The 14,639-nt window shown below is 49.1% G+C and overlaps 1 protein-coding gene across 1 annotated transcript in view; it reads left to right on the top strand.

Annotated features, from left to right (window-relative positions):
• The window catches only part of MARS (methionyl-tRNA synthetase), a 143,033-nt gene that overhangs the window by 36,974 nt on the left and 91,420 nt on the right, over window positions 1–14,639 (top strand). The window contains exon 10 of the mRNA XM_029594591.1: window positions 5,019–5,220. Coding sequence (XP_029450451.1) covers window positions 5,019–5,220 — 202 coding nt within the window. The remainder of the gene's footprint in view (window positions 1–5,018; window positions 5,221–14,639) is intronic.

Raw genomic sequence — 14,639 nt, 5'->3', positions numbered from 1 at the left:
AGAGAAGGTCGTGCTTTGCAATGTGTAGGCCCCCAATAGATATGATCATCCATTTTTCACAACCTTGATCCACAAGCTGCTTCCCAATTTGGATGATTTCATTGTTTTGGGAGGAGATCTTAATTTGGTTTCGGACCCCTCAATGGACAAGTCACAAGCACCTAAGGGGCAAGCGGTTGTAATACGGAAGGGAATACCTCTTTTGCAATCAGAATTACTTTATGGCCATTTGGCGGAAGCTTAATCCGCTGGAGCGCAACTATTCCCACTTGTCCAGGGCCCATTCTACATTTTTGAGAATTGATTATTTTCTAACCTCCCAAATCAGCTTTTCTAAAATTGAGGAGGCAGGCATTAGAGAGATCAAGATTTCTGATGATGCCCACATATGGATAACATTGAGTAGTTCAGTTGGAAAGATTCCTGTTTGCATTGGAAATTTCTATATTATTTGGCTACTGCTACTTCTTTCCAAGATTATCTTAGATCAAAATGGAAAGAATATTCAGAAAACAATGCAGTTCAATGAGAAGCTGACCCAATTCTGTTCTGGTACACGGCTAAAGCTGTAATAAGAGGAGACGACATAGCTTTTCTCATTAAAAGGCACCAAGATTTGAATAAACAAATCCTGGCTTTTGGAAAGTTGAAGATTGCTTTAGCAAACGTTAATACCGCAGTGAATAGGGAAGCACCGTATTACACCAAAGAGCAAAAAAAAATATATAATTTACTACAAATTCCAACTGTACCACAATAGCAATAAAACGGGGAAACTTAAATCTGCTATTAGGCCTAGATATATATCTCATTTAAAAGGTGAGGGGGAGAGTAATGAGCACCACAGGGGACATTTTAACTGCATTTGAAGAATACTATGCCACTCTGTACACATCTGAGGGGTTTGATGGTTTCAAGGGTCAGGAGTTTTTAAGGAAATTACCTTTCCTAGCGTGTAGCCAGATGGACCCAGGACGAATGGATTTATGCTCCCCTGCCAGCAGATGGAGATAGGTTTCAAAGCTGACGTCACCCTGAATCACATCCCTGTATTGACCTCAGCCCTTCAGTATTTCTCCATCTCCAGCAGATGCGGACGTGCTTTCCCTATGGGGATCGCTGTACTTTTTTGGAAGAAGAAATTCTACTTTTAAATTGGAGAAAAGATTGAACCCCGCTCTCTTGGGGGAGGGACCTTTAGATATAACCACAACTGAGAATTCCTGAGGTGATTTCCAAGATCCCTCAGAGGTGTGCCTTGGTCCAGTAGCCGGTTCCCGGTGTGGACTTTGCTGAAGCAGCTAAAGGCAGCAGGTGCAGGAAGCCGAGCATAGTGGTGACAGCCAAAGCCCTCTTACCCCACAGCCGGAGACTGTCTCTGTACTCAGCCAGTAAGTGCTGAGCCCAGGTAAGTTTAAAAAAAAAAAAAAAAAGGATGTCGTCCTGATTATGACGGAGAGGTTTCACTAAGGCTTCCTCTGATAGTTACTGATCCTGTTGGGTTAAGGGGAAGTGGGCTTCTGAGCAGGTTGAGCAGCCCACCGGTGGGCTAGGACCCACCTTAGGCTTGGTCAACACACTGTGTGGTAGGCCGCAACAGCGCAATCTTGTGCTCGTTTTTGAGCCTATATTGCCCACCATAGAACTTCGGTACGCGCAGTGCGTGTCGGCTCTGCGCATACGCTGTGCGCATAACACCATGCCTGCACATATGCGCACGACTTACTGGGTGAGGAATACAAGTAAAGCCGGGTGCATCGGCTGTGTGTGCGCCTTGCTGTGGCCCGCATAGGCGCCTGAAATCTGTGCGCATAAAATTTTTTAAGCATGAGCCATCTGAACATGCAGTTACCGTCGCCAATGGCTCTGGCAGCCAAGAAACATAAGTGCTTTTCTCTCTGTGCTGCTTGTCATATTAGGTCTGCAAGTCTGATCCGGATTCTTGCTTATGTCAGCACTGTGAGGAAGCCCAGGGAGAGTTGGGCTCCCTGGACTTTGCTAAGTCCAGCTCTTCTGTTCAGATTTCAAAGCTGATGTCATAAGAACATAAGAAATTGCCATGCTTTGTCAGACCAAGGGTCCATCAAGCCCAGCATCCTGTTTACAACAGAGGCCAAACCAGGCCACAAGAACCTGCAAATACCCAAACACTAAGAAGATCCCATGCCACTGATGCCAATAATAGCAGAGGCCATTCCCTAAATCAACTTGATTAATTGCAGTTAATGGACTTCTTCTCCAAGAACTTATCCAAATCATTTTTAAACCCAGCTACACTAATTGCACTAACCACATCCTCTGGCAACAAATTCCAGAGCTTAATTGTGCATTGGGTGAGTGCTCTAAATTTTTTGTGCCTGCTTAGGAAGGCCTTTGTGGAGTCCCACTTGGTCTCACGCATCAGGCGGGGAGGCAGTGTTGGGGACACTGCAAAGGCTGCACGCCCTAAAGGCCATTGTTCCCATCCTTCTGGAGGAGCAGGGTCAGGGAAGGTATTCTGTTTACTTTGTGGTGCCGAAAAAGGAGGGCTTCCTTTGGCCCATTCTCGATTTGCAGAAGGTGAATCGGTTCCATGGGTTCCGCTCTTTCACATGGAGATGCTGCGTACCGTGATGGCAGTGGTTCATAAAGGAGAATTTCTCGCCTCTCTAGACCTGACTGAAGCATACCTGCACATCCCCATTCGGCAGGAACATCAGAAGTTTCTTTGCTTCAAAGAAGCATGGTGACAGTTCCCCGCACATTCACCAAGGTAATGGTAGTGGTGGCTGTGGCTCTTTGCCGGGAGGGAATTTTGGTCCACCCGTATCTGGAAGATTGGTTGATTCGCGCGAAGTCCAGGGAGGAATGCGAGAAGTCCATCCAAAGAGTAATGTCCACCTTAACAGTCTCTCAGATCAGTCAAGAGGCCCACCCGTTTGATGCAGAAAGTGATTTTCTGCCAAGTTTAGCTACTTAGTACAGAATTTTTCTATTTAATAAACAATATTTCTCTTAGAGGGCAGTTACAGGATTCACCTCCTTGTCTTTTTTGGTTCTTGACGAACAAGGTTTATAGTTCAAGGATATCCAACCTTTAGTGAAGGGATTTCAATAGTATCTTGGCTTGGGTACGGGTCAATACTGAGGTCACTGTAGCATTTGAAGCGGTTTTATGGTGGAGAAGGGAGTTACAATAGTCCATTTTTGAAGAGAGGGTGGCCTGGATGACTGTACGGAAATCATTAGCATGGAGTAAGGGTTTTAGTTTTTCATGACTTTGAGCTTAAAGAAACCTTCCTTGAGGATAGTGTTGATGTATTTTTTTAAGTTCAGTTGCTGGTCAATCTGAATACTGAGGTCACGTACATAGAGCTGGTCAGAGATGGAGTTGTAGGCCGGGTCATTTGCAGGCGAGGATTTAGGTGTTTGTTGTTGATATGAGAAGCAGTTCAGTTTTGGAGGTGTTTAAAGCAAGGTGGAGGTTTGTGAGTAGGGTATTAATGGCAATTAGGCATTTCTCCCAGAGTTTTAGGGATTTGGATAGCGAATCATGAATAGGTATGATGATTTGGACATCATCGGCAAGTGAATAAAGGTAGAATTTGAGGCCAAGGTCAGATAGAAGCTGGCAAAGGGGAGTAAGGTAAATATTGAATAGGGTAGAGGAGAGGGAGGAACCTTGAGGAACACCATGGGAGATGGCATAATGCATGAATTCAGCATTGCCTATTTTGACTGAAAACTGTCTATTAGACAGGTAGGATTTAAACCATAGAAGGGCTGAACCTGAGATGCCTATGTCAGATAGGCGAGAGAGAAGGTGATTGTGGCTTATGGTATCAAACGCAGAGGAAATGTCGAGGAGGGCAAGGATGTAGCAGTGACCTTGGTCCATGCCCCTGATGAGGTGTTCAGAGAGGGAGTAGGAGGGTTTCAGTATTGAAATGCTTCCGAAAACCGAATTGTGAGGGATGAAGGATATTGTTATCTTCGAGGTAGTCCATTAGTTGGGACTTGACTACCTTTTCCATGATTTTAGAGATAAATGGGAGGTTTGAGATAGGGCGGAAATTGGAAGGGTCCTTAGGATCTAAAGTTGGTTTTTTGAGCAGTGGTTTGACCACTGCAAGTTTGAGTGTGTCTGGAACTATGCCAGAGGAGAGGGAACAGTTACTCTTTAGTTGGCTTGGATACAGGTCAATATTGAGGGACTGCAGATGGCACTCTCGTTTATGTAGCAGTGCCTCAAAGGTTTTAGTTCTCTTCCTCCATCTGCTGATGGGGATACAAAACCCACTTGTCTAGAATGATCTGAGGTACTTCAGGAATGAAAATTAGCAGGTAAGAAGAACCACTTTTCCTTTATATAAATTCTGGGTATTATGCTTTGGAGAGAGTTTATATCTTTTCCTCCTCCTAAGTTCCTTGTGCTGGCTGTTGTCTAAAATCTTTTAGAAGGAAAATGACCCATGGAGCAGGAACGAGCTAACTGTGTGTGTGTGTGTGTGTGTGTGTGTGTGTGTGTGTGTGTGAGGGGGGGGGGGGGTAATTGGTTCATGTACCCCAGGCCCTACGTTTTATGGGGGTCCCATAATTCAATCGTCTCCCACCAGCAGCACTTCATATCTGTGTCTGCTTCCTTCTCTGCAGGCCTCATTTGGTAAACTGAACTCGGGGTGCTGGTGGATCCTGTGAAATTAGGGGATCCCGTACAGATTGAAGGAGACACACTAAGAAGCACTACCTTTCTCCTGATAGGGAGGGAGGGGGTTAAAAAGGGTCATGTCGGGGGGGGGGGGAGGAGAAGGGAGGCTGTGCATTGGCTGATTTACCCTGGACGCTGCAGCCAATTAGGATCACTCTGAAAAGTGGTGCACAATATCCTTTACGAGGGTTTTGTAAGAGGGGAGGGAGGCTGTATTGCTTATTGATGAGAGCTGGGATGACTCACAGTTCCAAAAGAAATGTATTAAAATTGTATTTATCCTCAAATGTCCTGTCTCCCTGTAATTTTTCCTATCCTGGCACCTCCACAGGATCGCTCAGGATATCTTCTGCCGCCTGCTGGACCGGGGCTTCCTGCTGATGGACACGGTAGAGCAGCTGAGGTGCGAGATGTGCCAGAGGTTCCTGGCCGACCGCTTTGTGGAGGGGATCTGCCCATTCTGTGGCTATGAGGAAGCCCGCGGAGACCAGTGTGACAAGTGTGGCAAGCTCATTAATGCTGTGGAGCTAAAGGTGTGAGGCTTGGCAAGGCTTCTTGGGGGCTGCAATGGTAGGAAAGTAATATCTGCACATGAGAAGTTAAAAAAAAAATTTGCTTTTAAGTTGGCCTTATGACTTAGGCTGCAGCTCAGAGAAATCCAGAGTCTATTGGGGCCAGTTGGGCCTGGATCCGCTAAAGATGGTAGTTGCTCAGGCTGCGGGAGGAAGGAAGATGGCTGCCACTATTGTGGTTGCCCCTGCAAGCCAAAAAAGTGATGCTGAGGGTGCATCTTGGAGGGATGACTCCTCCATCCCTTGAGGCTAGAAGATTCCCTCAGATTCCCAGGCATGTTGTTTGGGGTTGAAGGTGTGGGGGTGAAGGTCAAGAGATTGAATGAAGGGAAAAGGGGGGAAAACTGCTTATATTATACACAGTTGACATTCTTTTTTTTACTGTCTTCCTCATGGTGGTAAATTGAATTTGTTGGGAAAGAATGCTTAAAATCTTTAAAAATGTGTGTATATTTATGTATATATAAAAGGCTGTGTATATTGTGTATTAAGTTTTAAGGCTAGTATTTGTTTGCAAGTGTTAAGAATTGTGTGTGTTTAGGGAGAATAGACTTTGAATTAATTTTGTGAGCTAATATAAGTTAGTATTTGTTTGTAAGTATTAGAACATACCATTAATCTTGATTTTAGTGATTGACTGACTAATTTTAGTGTTTTTGCTGGTCATTCACAAACCAACACGAGTCACCTAGTTTTCAATTTAAAAACCTTAAATTGAAAAGATTCCAAATAACTTAAAAACCCTTAAATTGAGAGACATACCTACTAGGGATGTGCAATCGTTTTTCCCGAATTAAGCAATGTCAGCGAAGTTGCCTAATTTGGAATGGTTCGGGAGAAGCGAAAAACAATTGAATTTTTTCCGAAATTTCAGAAAACATTCATTTTTTTAGTTAGTGCTTGCTAGCACTAACCTGAAAATTGGGCCCCCGAAAAAAAAAAAAAACCCTGAACCACGAGAAAAATGAAATTCCCACGGAGGGGGCCCCGAAACGAAGCCAGACATGAAATTTTTACCCGAAGTACATCTCTAATACCTACTCCTTAACCAGCTTTTAAAACTAGCAACTCTGAGTAGCAGACTTGGAAGAGCCAAGGCAGATAGATATATAGAAGAGACCTCTTCAGTGATATAGTAGAACGGTCCCAACTCTAGTCAAGCAGCCCTTGTGCTGCTTTGGAGGCGTAAGATCACCTGGCAAGAGACATTACCTTGATGTGACAAGAAGTCATCCTGTAGCTAGGACCTGCCCTCCAGGTGATGCTTTATCTTCTCGTACTGAGGATATGTCTCCAGGGCCATGTACCCAGGAGGGGGAAGGGTTAGAATGGCCATTTCGGTGGGTGAGTTGATCAATAGGAATGTAGATGTCTGGTGGGCAAAAGGATCGCTTGGTAACTTGCCTGCCTGGTACAAAAGTAGCAACTCATGTGCCACCTAGTAAGATTTTGGAGCGCTCTGGGGAGGAGCAGACTGTAGTGGTACATGTGAGTACTAGTGATGTAAGAAGATGCAGGAGGGAGGTTCTGGAGGCTAAATTTAGGGTCTTAGGTAGGAAACTGAAATCTATAATATCCAAGGTTACAGTCTCAGAAATGCTACCCATGTCAAGAGGCAAACTGAGTTCCAGTGTCTCAATGTGTGAATGAGACTATAGTGCAGGGAAGAGGGTTTTAGATTTGTTAGGGACTGGGGAATGTTGTGGGGAAGGGGGAGGCTATCCCAGCAGGATGGTCTCCACCTTAAATAGAGTGGAACTAAACGGTGGCACTAACATTTTAAAAAAGAGATGGAGTAGCTTTTAAACTAGACCATGAGGGAAAGCCATCAATCGCTGGGAAGTGCATAGTTCAGAGGGATGTATCCTCCAAAGATACTTGCAAAACAGGGAAGTTAGAATATCCTAGTAGAGATCTTATTTTTTAAGGCTGAAATATCCAGATGGATGTAGACAAAGAGCACCCAGATGTGAATGACTCTAAATTGCCTCATTTGCTAATAAGCAGGTTGTGAATACAAAGAAAAATTAAAATCCAAATAAAAAACATACTTTAAAACATCTGTATGCGAATACCAGAGGTCTGAACAGTAAGAATGTATGGTATTGTATGAAATTCTAGGCATTTCAGAGACATGGAAGGAGGATAACCAATGGGACACTGTAATATCAGGGTATAAATTAAATTGATGTGATATGACAGATTGAATTGGTGGAAGGGTGGCACTATAAGCATAGTCAAGCATGATAAAAAAAAAAAATCCTGCAGGAAATAAAATGCACTATGGAATCCTTAGAGATAGAAATCTCATGCGTTATGGGTAAGAGTATAGCACTGGATATATGCTGCCAGCTACCTGGCCAAAAAGGAAAAACAGACTGTGAAATGCTAGTTGAAATTAAAAAAAATAAATAAATAATTTGGCACCACAATAGCGGGAGATTTCAATTACCTGGTATTGATTGGGTCAATGTCTTATCGGGACATGCTAGAAAGGGTAAGTTTTTCTAGGTGCCCTAAATGACTGACTGCTTCATGGAGCAGCTGGTCCTAGGAACTGATGAGGGGCAGCTACTTTTAGATCTAGTCCTCGGTGGAATGCATAACCTGTTATGAGGGGTTATTGTGGTGGGGCCGTTAAGCAATAGCAATCACTGCAATTAAATTTGTCATAATCGCTGGAGAGAGGTCATTAAGTAAAACTACTACTATAACATAGAACTTTAAAAAGGAAGACTGATAGAATGAGGCAATTAATTACAAAAAAAACCTAAAATAAAAGATTGCAAGGGTTAAAGTTTTACATGAGGCGTGGTCATTGTTTAAAAATACCATTTTGGAAGCCCAGATAAAAAGTACTGTATTTCTTGCTTTTAAAAGAGGTCAAAGAGAAGACCAAACGACTGCCAACATGATTTAATAGTGAGGCAAAGGAGGCATTTAAAGCTAAAAGAGCATTGTTCAAAAATGGAAAGCAGACCCAAATATCCACCCCTGAGTTCTAATAAAAAACAAGAAAGAGAAAAAGAACTTCTACACACAGTTAAGTCACCAAATAGCATATATGCTTTCTTTTTATTTTTTCTCATACTTAAGGCTTAATTTAAAGAAAAGTACATTCCCTGTACGTACCTGGATCAGTCCAGACAGTGGGTTATGTCCCCAATCCAGCAGATGGAGTCAGCACAAGCTTTGAGGGGGCGTATCCATATATACTACTACCCCCTCTGCAGGAGTTCAGTATCTTCTGACTCCAGCAGATGCGAGTAGGGGAATCAGACTTCCCCTCCTTTTCCTTCACTTTCTTGCTTGATTATGGCTTGTTGTTGTCTTTTTCTGTGGATCAAGTTTGTATCAAGTTTGTATTAAGTTTAAAAAAAAAAAAAAAAAAAAGGCAGAGTTCTTTCAACTTCTGGGGAGTGGCTTATCTTCCTTGTCTCTTCTCTGCGGCCTTGCTGTTTATTTCTCGTTGCAGCCAGGGGTAAGTTTGTTTTTCCTTTGTAGTTTTTTCCTTTACAGCTCAGCCCCCGGTGCCCGCGAAAGCCGGTGGAGCCGGCCTCTTCGCTCTTTACTCCCTCACCCGCGGCCATTTTACAGCTCCTCATGGGCTGCTGAGCCATTTAGGGAAAGATGTCTGGGGCGGGTCGTGTGGCCAGGAAGGCCCCCCCGCGGCACCCTCCTCTATTTTCAGACAGCGGGCAGTGCGGGCCGACCGGGCCCCCCCCGCAGCGGCGCCTTTGTGCGCGTGGCCCCCCCCCCGTGGCTTTTTCTTTTCTCCTGCAGCGATCCCGATGCCGCGGCCGTCCCGCTGTGCGGCCTGCGGAGACCCGGGGTCCCGGATTTCCCGGGAGGGCATCTGTGCACGATGCCTTCCCAGGGGGGAAGGTACCTCACAGTCCCTGAGTGATTTCTCTTTTTTGCCCGGGCGGTGCGGGCCGGCCACTCCGCCATTTTTGGCGGGAACGGCGGCCATTTTACATTCTGAGCGCCCTGAGGCGCAGGCCACGAGGGGGAACGGATCCCTGGAGGCCACGAGGGAGAACGGATCCCTGGAGGACTCTACCAGCGGGGGTGTTCCCCCGATTTTGGTGCAGGAACCAAGCACCCAGAGCCAGGGAGCAGGAACCACGCCGCCCCCGAAGCGCACCCGAGCAGGCCGGGGTTCTCTCCGGAGTTTATCCTGCTCATGCATACCGCTTATCTGCAGGGGCTGGAAGCACCTGTGGGACCCCCCCCCCCTCCTAAGATCCCTCGGATGTCGCCCTCGACACCGGCCCCCCCCCGACCCTCCGGGAGTGGGGGCCTCCCGCCTTCCTACCCGGGTCCGATCCACGCCCGCGGCAGTGGGGGCGGTGCCAGACCCAGCGGGACATGGACTTGACCTCCCGGACGGGGGACAAGGGGACGGCACACAGGAGGGGGATGATCCGCGTACCCTACGCCTCTTCCAGAGGGAAGAGCTGGACGACCTCATCCCGCAGATCATCCAAGAATTAGATTTGGATCCGCCACCAGACCCGCCTGCCCCAGTAGCTCCCGCTGTCATCACTTCTTCAAGGAAGGGAGATCCTGTCCTGGCGGCACTCCGGCCGAGGGCTCGGGCTTTTCCCATTCATGACTCGTTTTTACAACTTCTCACCAGGGAATGGGACACCCCGGAGGCCTCCCTGAAGAGCAACCGGGCTATGGAAAAGCTGTACCCGCTCCCCGAAGATTTTCTGGACCTCATCAAGGTCCCAAAGGTGGACTCCGCAGTGTCGGCGGTCACGAAGAGGACGACTATCCCAGTGACGGGAGGTGCGGCGTTGCGGGACACACAGGATCGTAAGTTGGAAGTTTTCCTTAAGCGGGTTTTCGAGGTCTCCGCTCTGGGTATGCGGGCGGTGATGTGCAGTTTGCTTGCCCAGCGGGCTAGTCTCCTTTGGGTGCAACAACTCCTCACGTCTCAGAACCTGCCGTCCGATGAGGCTGCCCAGGCAGATCGGCTAGAAGCCGCAGTGGCGTATGGGGCGGACGCCTCGTACGACCTTTTTCGGGTCCTCACAAGATCCATGGTTTCGGTAGTGGCAGCACGACGACTACTGTGGCTACGCAATTGGGCGTCTGATACGTCCTCTAAGTCCAGTCTGGGCTCTCTTCCCTTCAGGGGCAAGTTCCTCTTCGGGGAGGATTTGGACCAGATCATCAAGTCCCTGGGGGAGAACGCTGTTCATCGGCTGCCGGAGGATAGGTTTCGACCATCCAGAGCGTTTTCTTCTTCTCGGACCAGAGCCAGAGCGCAACGGCGCTACAGGGGCTACAGACAGACGGGCTCCCGGCCATCCGCCCCCAGGTCTCAGCCCTGGTTGCGCGCCTTCCACGGGCATCGGCCCGCACGCACTACTCCCGGAACCGGGAACCCCTATACCAAGTCTTCACAATGATGCCAGTCTCGCCCACTCCCCTGTCCCCAGGATTGGGGACCGACTAACGTATTTCTAAGCGGAGTGGGCACGGATCACCTCGGACCAGCGGGTCCTGGATACCATAAAACACGGCTACGCATTGGAATTTGTCCGCCCCCCGCAGGGAAGGTTCATCTTTTCCCCCTGTGGCTCGGACCTCAAGAGAGGAGAGGTGCAGCTGACTCTGGACAGACTCCGGGAGATAGGCGCTACTGCGCCTGTGCCCTTCGGAGAGGTGGGCTCGGGCCACTATTCCATCTATTTCGTCGTACCAAAGAAGGACGGTTCCTTCCGGCCTATCCTAGTCCTCAAGGAAGTCAACAAATCCCTTCGAGTAGTTCGGTTCCGCATGGAAACGCTCCGGTCAGTGATTGCGGCGGTGCATCGGGGGGAGTTCCTCGCCTCCCTGGACTTAACGGAGGCCTACCTGCACATTCCCATCCGCCCGGACCACCACAGTTTCCTTCGTTTCAAAATTCTGGACCAGCATTTTCAGTTCACGGCTCTCGCGTTTGGATTGGCGCCGGCGCTGCACACCTTCACCAAGATCATGGTAGTTGTGGCGGCAGCTCTCCGGAAGGAGGGCATCCTGGTTCATCCTTATCTGGACGATTGGCTCCTCCGGGCGAAGTCATTCGATCATGGACGCTCAGCGGTGACTCAAGTAGTACGGTTTCTACATTCCCTGGGATGGGTAGTGAACTTCTCCAAGAGCTCCCTCATGCCCTCGCAACGCTTGGGTTTTTTTTGGGGGCAACTTTCGACACCCTACTGGGCAAAGTTTTTCTGCGCCAGGACAAAGCTCAATCCTTGCGGGATCACACACGACGGTTCTCTGCGTTACCAGAGCCCACCTCCTGGGACTACCTGCAACTCCTGGGAGTGATGGGGTCCACCATCGACCTTGTACCTTGGGCTTTCGCGCACCTCAGGACCTTACAGTGGGCGCTCTTCTCCCGTTGGAAACCAGTATTGCAGGACTATCAGATGATTCTCCCGCTCCCACAGAATGCCAGGGACAGTCTGGGCTGGTGGTTGGATCCGCCGAACCTGGCCCGTGGCATGTCCCTCGATCTGCCAAATTGGGTGGTGGTGACCACCTATGCCAGTCTAGCAGGTTGGGGTGCAGTCTGCGATCGAAGCGCCACGCAGGGGACGTGGTCCACGGTGGAGGCGAAGTGGTCAATCAACCGTCTGGAAACCAGAGCGGTCCGGCTAGCTCTGCGACATTTCCTCCCGCTTCTTCGAAACCGAGAAGTCAGAATCCTATCGGACAACGCTACCACCGTGGTCTACATCAACCGACAAGGAGGCACGCGCAGCCCGCAGGTCGCGCTCGAGGCGGCGCTGCTGATGCAATGGGCGGAGCGTCATCTCGTCCGGCTAGCGGCCTCGCACGTCGCCGGTGTGGACAACGTCCAGGCGGACTTCCTCAGTCGTCAACTGCTGGACCCGGAGAGTGGTCTCTCTCCGACAAAGCAATGCAACTTCTCGTCCATCGGTGGGGGGCCCCCCACTTGGATCTGATGGCGTCCGCTCTCAACGCCAAGGCTCCACGCTTCTTCAGTCGCCGGAGAGAGCGCGGAGGGAGTGGATGCCCTGGTCCTCCCGTGGCCGCCATATCTTTCTTTTCCACCATGGCCCCTGGTGGGCAGGATGCTCCGCAGAATAGAAAGCCATCAGGGGACCGTGGTTTTCGTCACCCCAGAATGGCCCAGGCGACCCTGGTTTGAGGACCTGCTACAGCTGGTGATCGACAGGCCAATCAGGCTGGGGCACCTCCCCCAGCTCCTACATCAGGGCCCGGTATTTTTCGAGCAGGCAGAATTCTTCTGTCTTGCAGCCTGGCTTTTGAGAGGCGCCGCCTCCGGCGTCGGGGCTACCTGGAGGCGGTAGTATCCACGCTATTGCGGGCACGAAAGACATTGGCCTATGTTCGAGTCTGGAAGGTGTTCGAGCTGTGGTGTACCAGCCAGGCCACGAGACCCGCTAAGGCTTCTGTACCTCAGATCCTTCAGTTTCTACAGGCGGGGGTGGAAAAAGGGCTCACCTATAATTCACTACGGGTTCAGGTGGCCGCCCTTGGTTCGCTGTTGAGCGATGGGGGCTCTCTTCTACAGCATCCTGACATTGCTCGTTTTCTCAAGGGTGTCAAGCATATGCGTCCTCCGTTACGGGACCCTTGTCCCTCCTGGAGTCTTAACCTTGTGCTTTGCTCCCTGTCGGGACCACCGTTCGAGCCGCTGCGCAGCGCAACGATAAAGGATCTCACTCTCAAGACTGTATTTCTTGTGACCATCTGTTCCGCTCGACGCATCTCGGAGATGCAGGCTCTGTTGTGTAGAGAGCCCTATCTCCGTTTCTCCGACTCTGGAGTTTCGCTTCGCACCGTTCCCTCCTTCCTTCCGAAGGTGGTTTCTGCATTCCATGTGAACCAGACGGTGGAGTTGCTGTCCTTCTCTTCCTCAGAGCCGAAGTCTCTCCGTCTCTTGAATGTCAAGCGCACTCTGCGCCTCTATCTGGAGGCTACAAATGAGTTCCGAACCTCTGACCATCTCTTTGTACTCTGGGCCGGTCCTAAGAAGGGGTCTCAGGCCTCGAAGACTACCATTGCCAGATGGCTGAAGGCCGGCATTGCTGCTTCTTACATTGGGGCGGGTCGGACTCCCCCACCCGGAATCGTAGCGCATTCTACACGTTCTCAGGCGGCTTCCTGGGCGGAGGTTCGCTCAGTATCCTCGCAGGAAATTTGTAGGGCAGCCACCTGGAAATCGTTACACACGTTCTCGAGGCACTATCGTCTGCACCTCGCCTCTTCGGTCTCTGGACACTTTGGCGAGCAGGTTCTCCGAGCAGGCCTCGCAGGACCCCACCCGATTTAGGGAAGCTTGGGTACATCCCACTGTCTGGACTGATCCAGGTACGTACAGGGAAAAGAAAATTATTATTTACCTGCTAATTTTCGTTCCTGTAGTACCATGGATCAGTCCAGACGCCCACCGCGTTTGGGTTCTTGATCCTGCTCAGCTCTGCGCTGCTTCTTGCTCGCAGTGTTCTGTGTCTTCACAGTTGTTTCTTTTCGCTGTTTTTCACAGCTCCCTACAAGTTGGTAGGATGTTTGCAGTTACTTGTTGCGGTTACAATTGTTTTCATTATCTGTTTTCACAAACTTGATCCTTCGGGGGTTTCTACTCGGGCTTTGATATACTCGATACTGAACTCCTGCAGAGGGGGTAGTAGTATATATGGATACGCCCCCTCAAAGCTTGTGCTGACTCCATCTGCTGGATTGGGGACATAACCCACTGTCTGGACTGATCCATGGTACTACAGGAACGAAAATTAGCAGGTAAATAATAATTTTCTTGTATATCTCATGTATGGATTTCTATTAATCATATAAATGGAATTTCCAATCCACATTCCATATAGTGTATATTATTTGAATCATGTAACCGAAAAGTTTTTGGCACCTTCTAGATCAGGGGTCGGGAACCTTTATGGCTGAGAGAGCCATGAACGCCACATATTTTAAAATGTAATTCCGTGAGAGCCATACAAGACCTACCAAATTAATTTACTACAACCCCCTACTCACGCCCCCCCCCAAGACCTGCCAAATTAATTTACTACACCCCCCCCCCCCCACCAAGACCTGCCAAAAGTCCCTGGTGGTCCAGGGCTCGCAGACAAATCTTTAATAAAAAAGTAAAAATCTAACAAAAACCCCCACCCTCCTGACACCCCCCAAGACCTCCAAAATTAATTTACTACAATCCCCCACCCTCCTGACCCACCCCAAGACCTGCCAAAAGTCCCTGGTGGTCCAGCGGGGGTCCAGGAGCGGTCCGGGAGCGATCTCCTGGACTTGGGCTGTCGGCTGCCAGTAGTCAAAATGGCGCCGACGGCCCTTTGCCCTCACTATGTCACTGGGGT

The sequence above is a fragment of the Rhinatrema bivittatum genome, chromosome 3, assembly GCF_901001135.1.
Source record: "Rhinatrema bivittatum chromosome 3, aRhiBiv1.1, whole genome shotgun sequence".
Lineage (NCBI taxonomy): Eukaryota > Metazoa > Chordata > Amphibia > Gymnophiona > Rhinatrematidae > Rhinatrema > Rhinatrema bivittatum.
The sequence above is the reverse complement of the archived record's forward strand: the minus strand, read 5'-3'. Positions and strand labels throughout refer to the sequence as shown.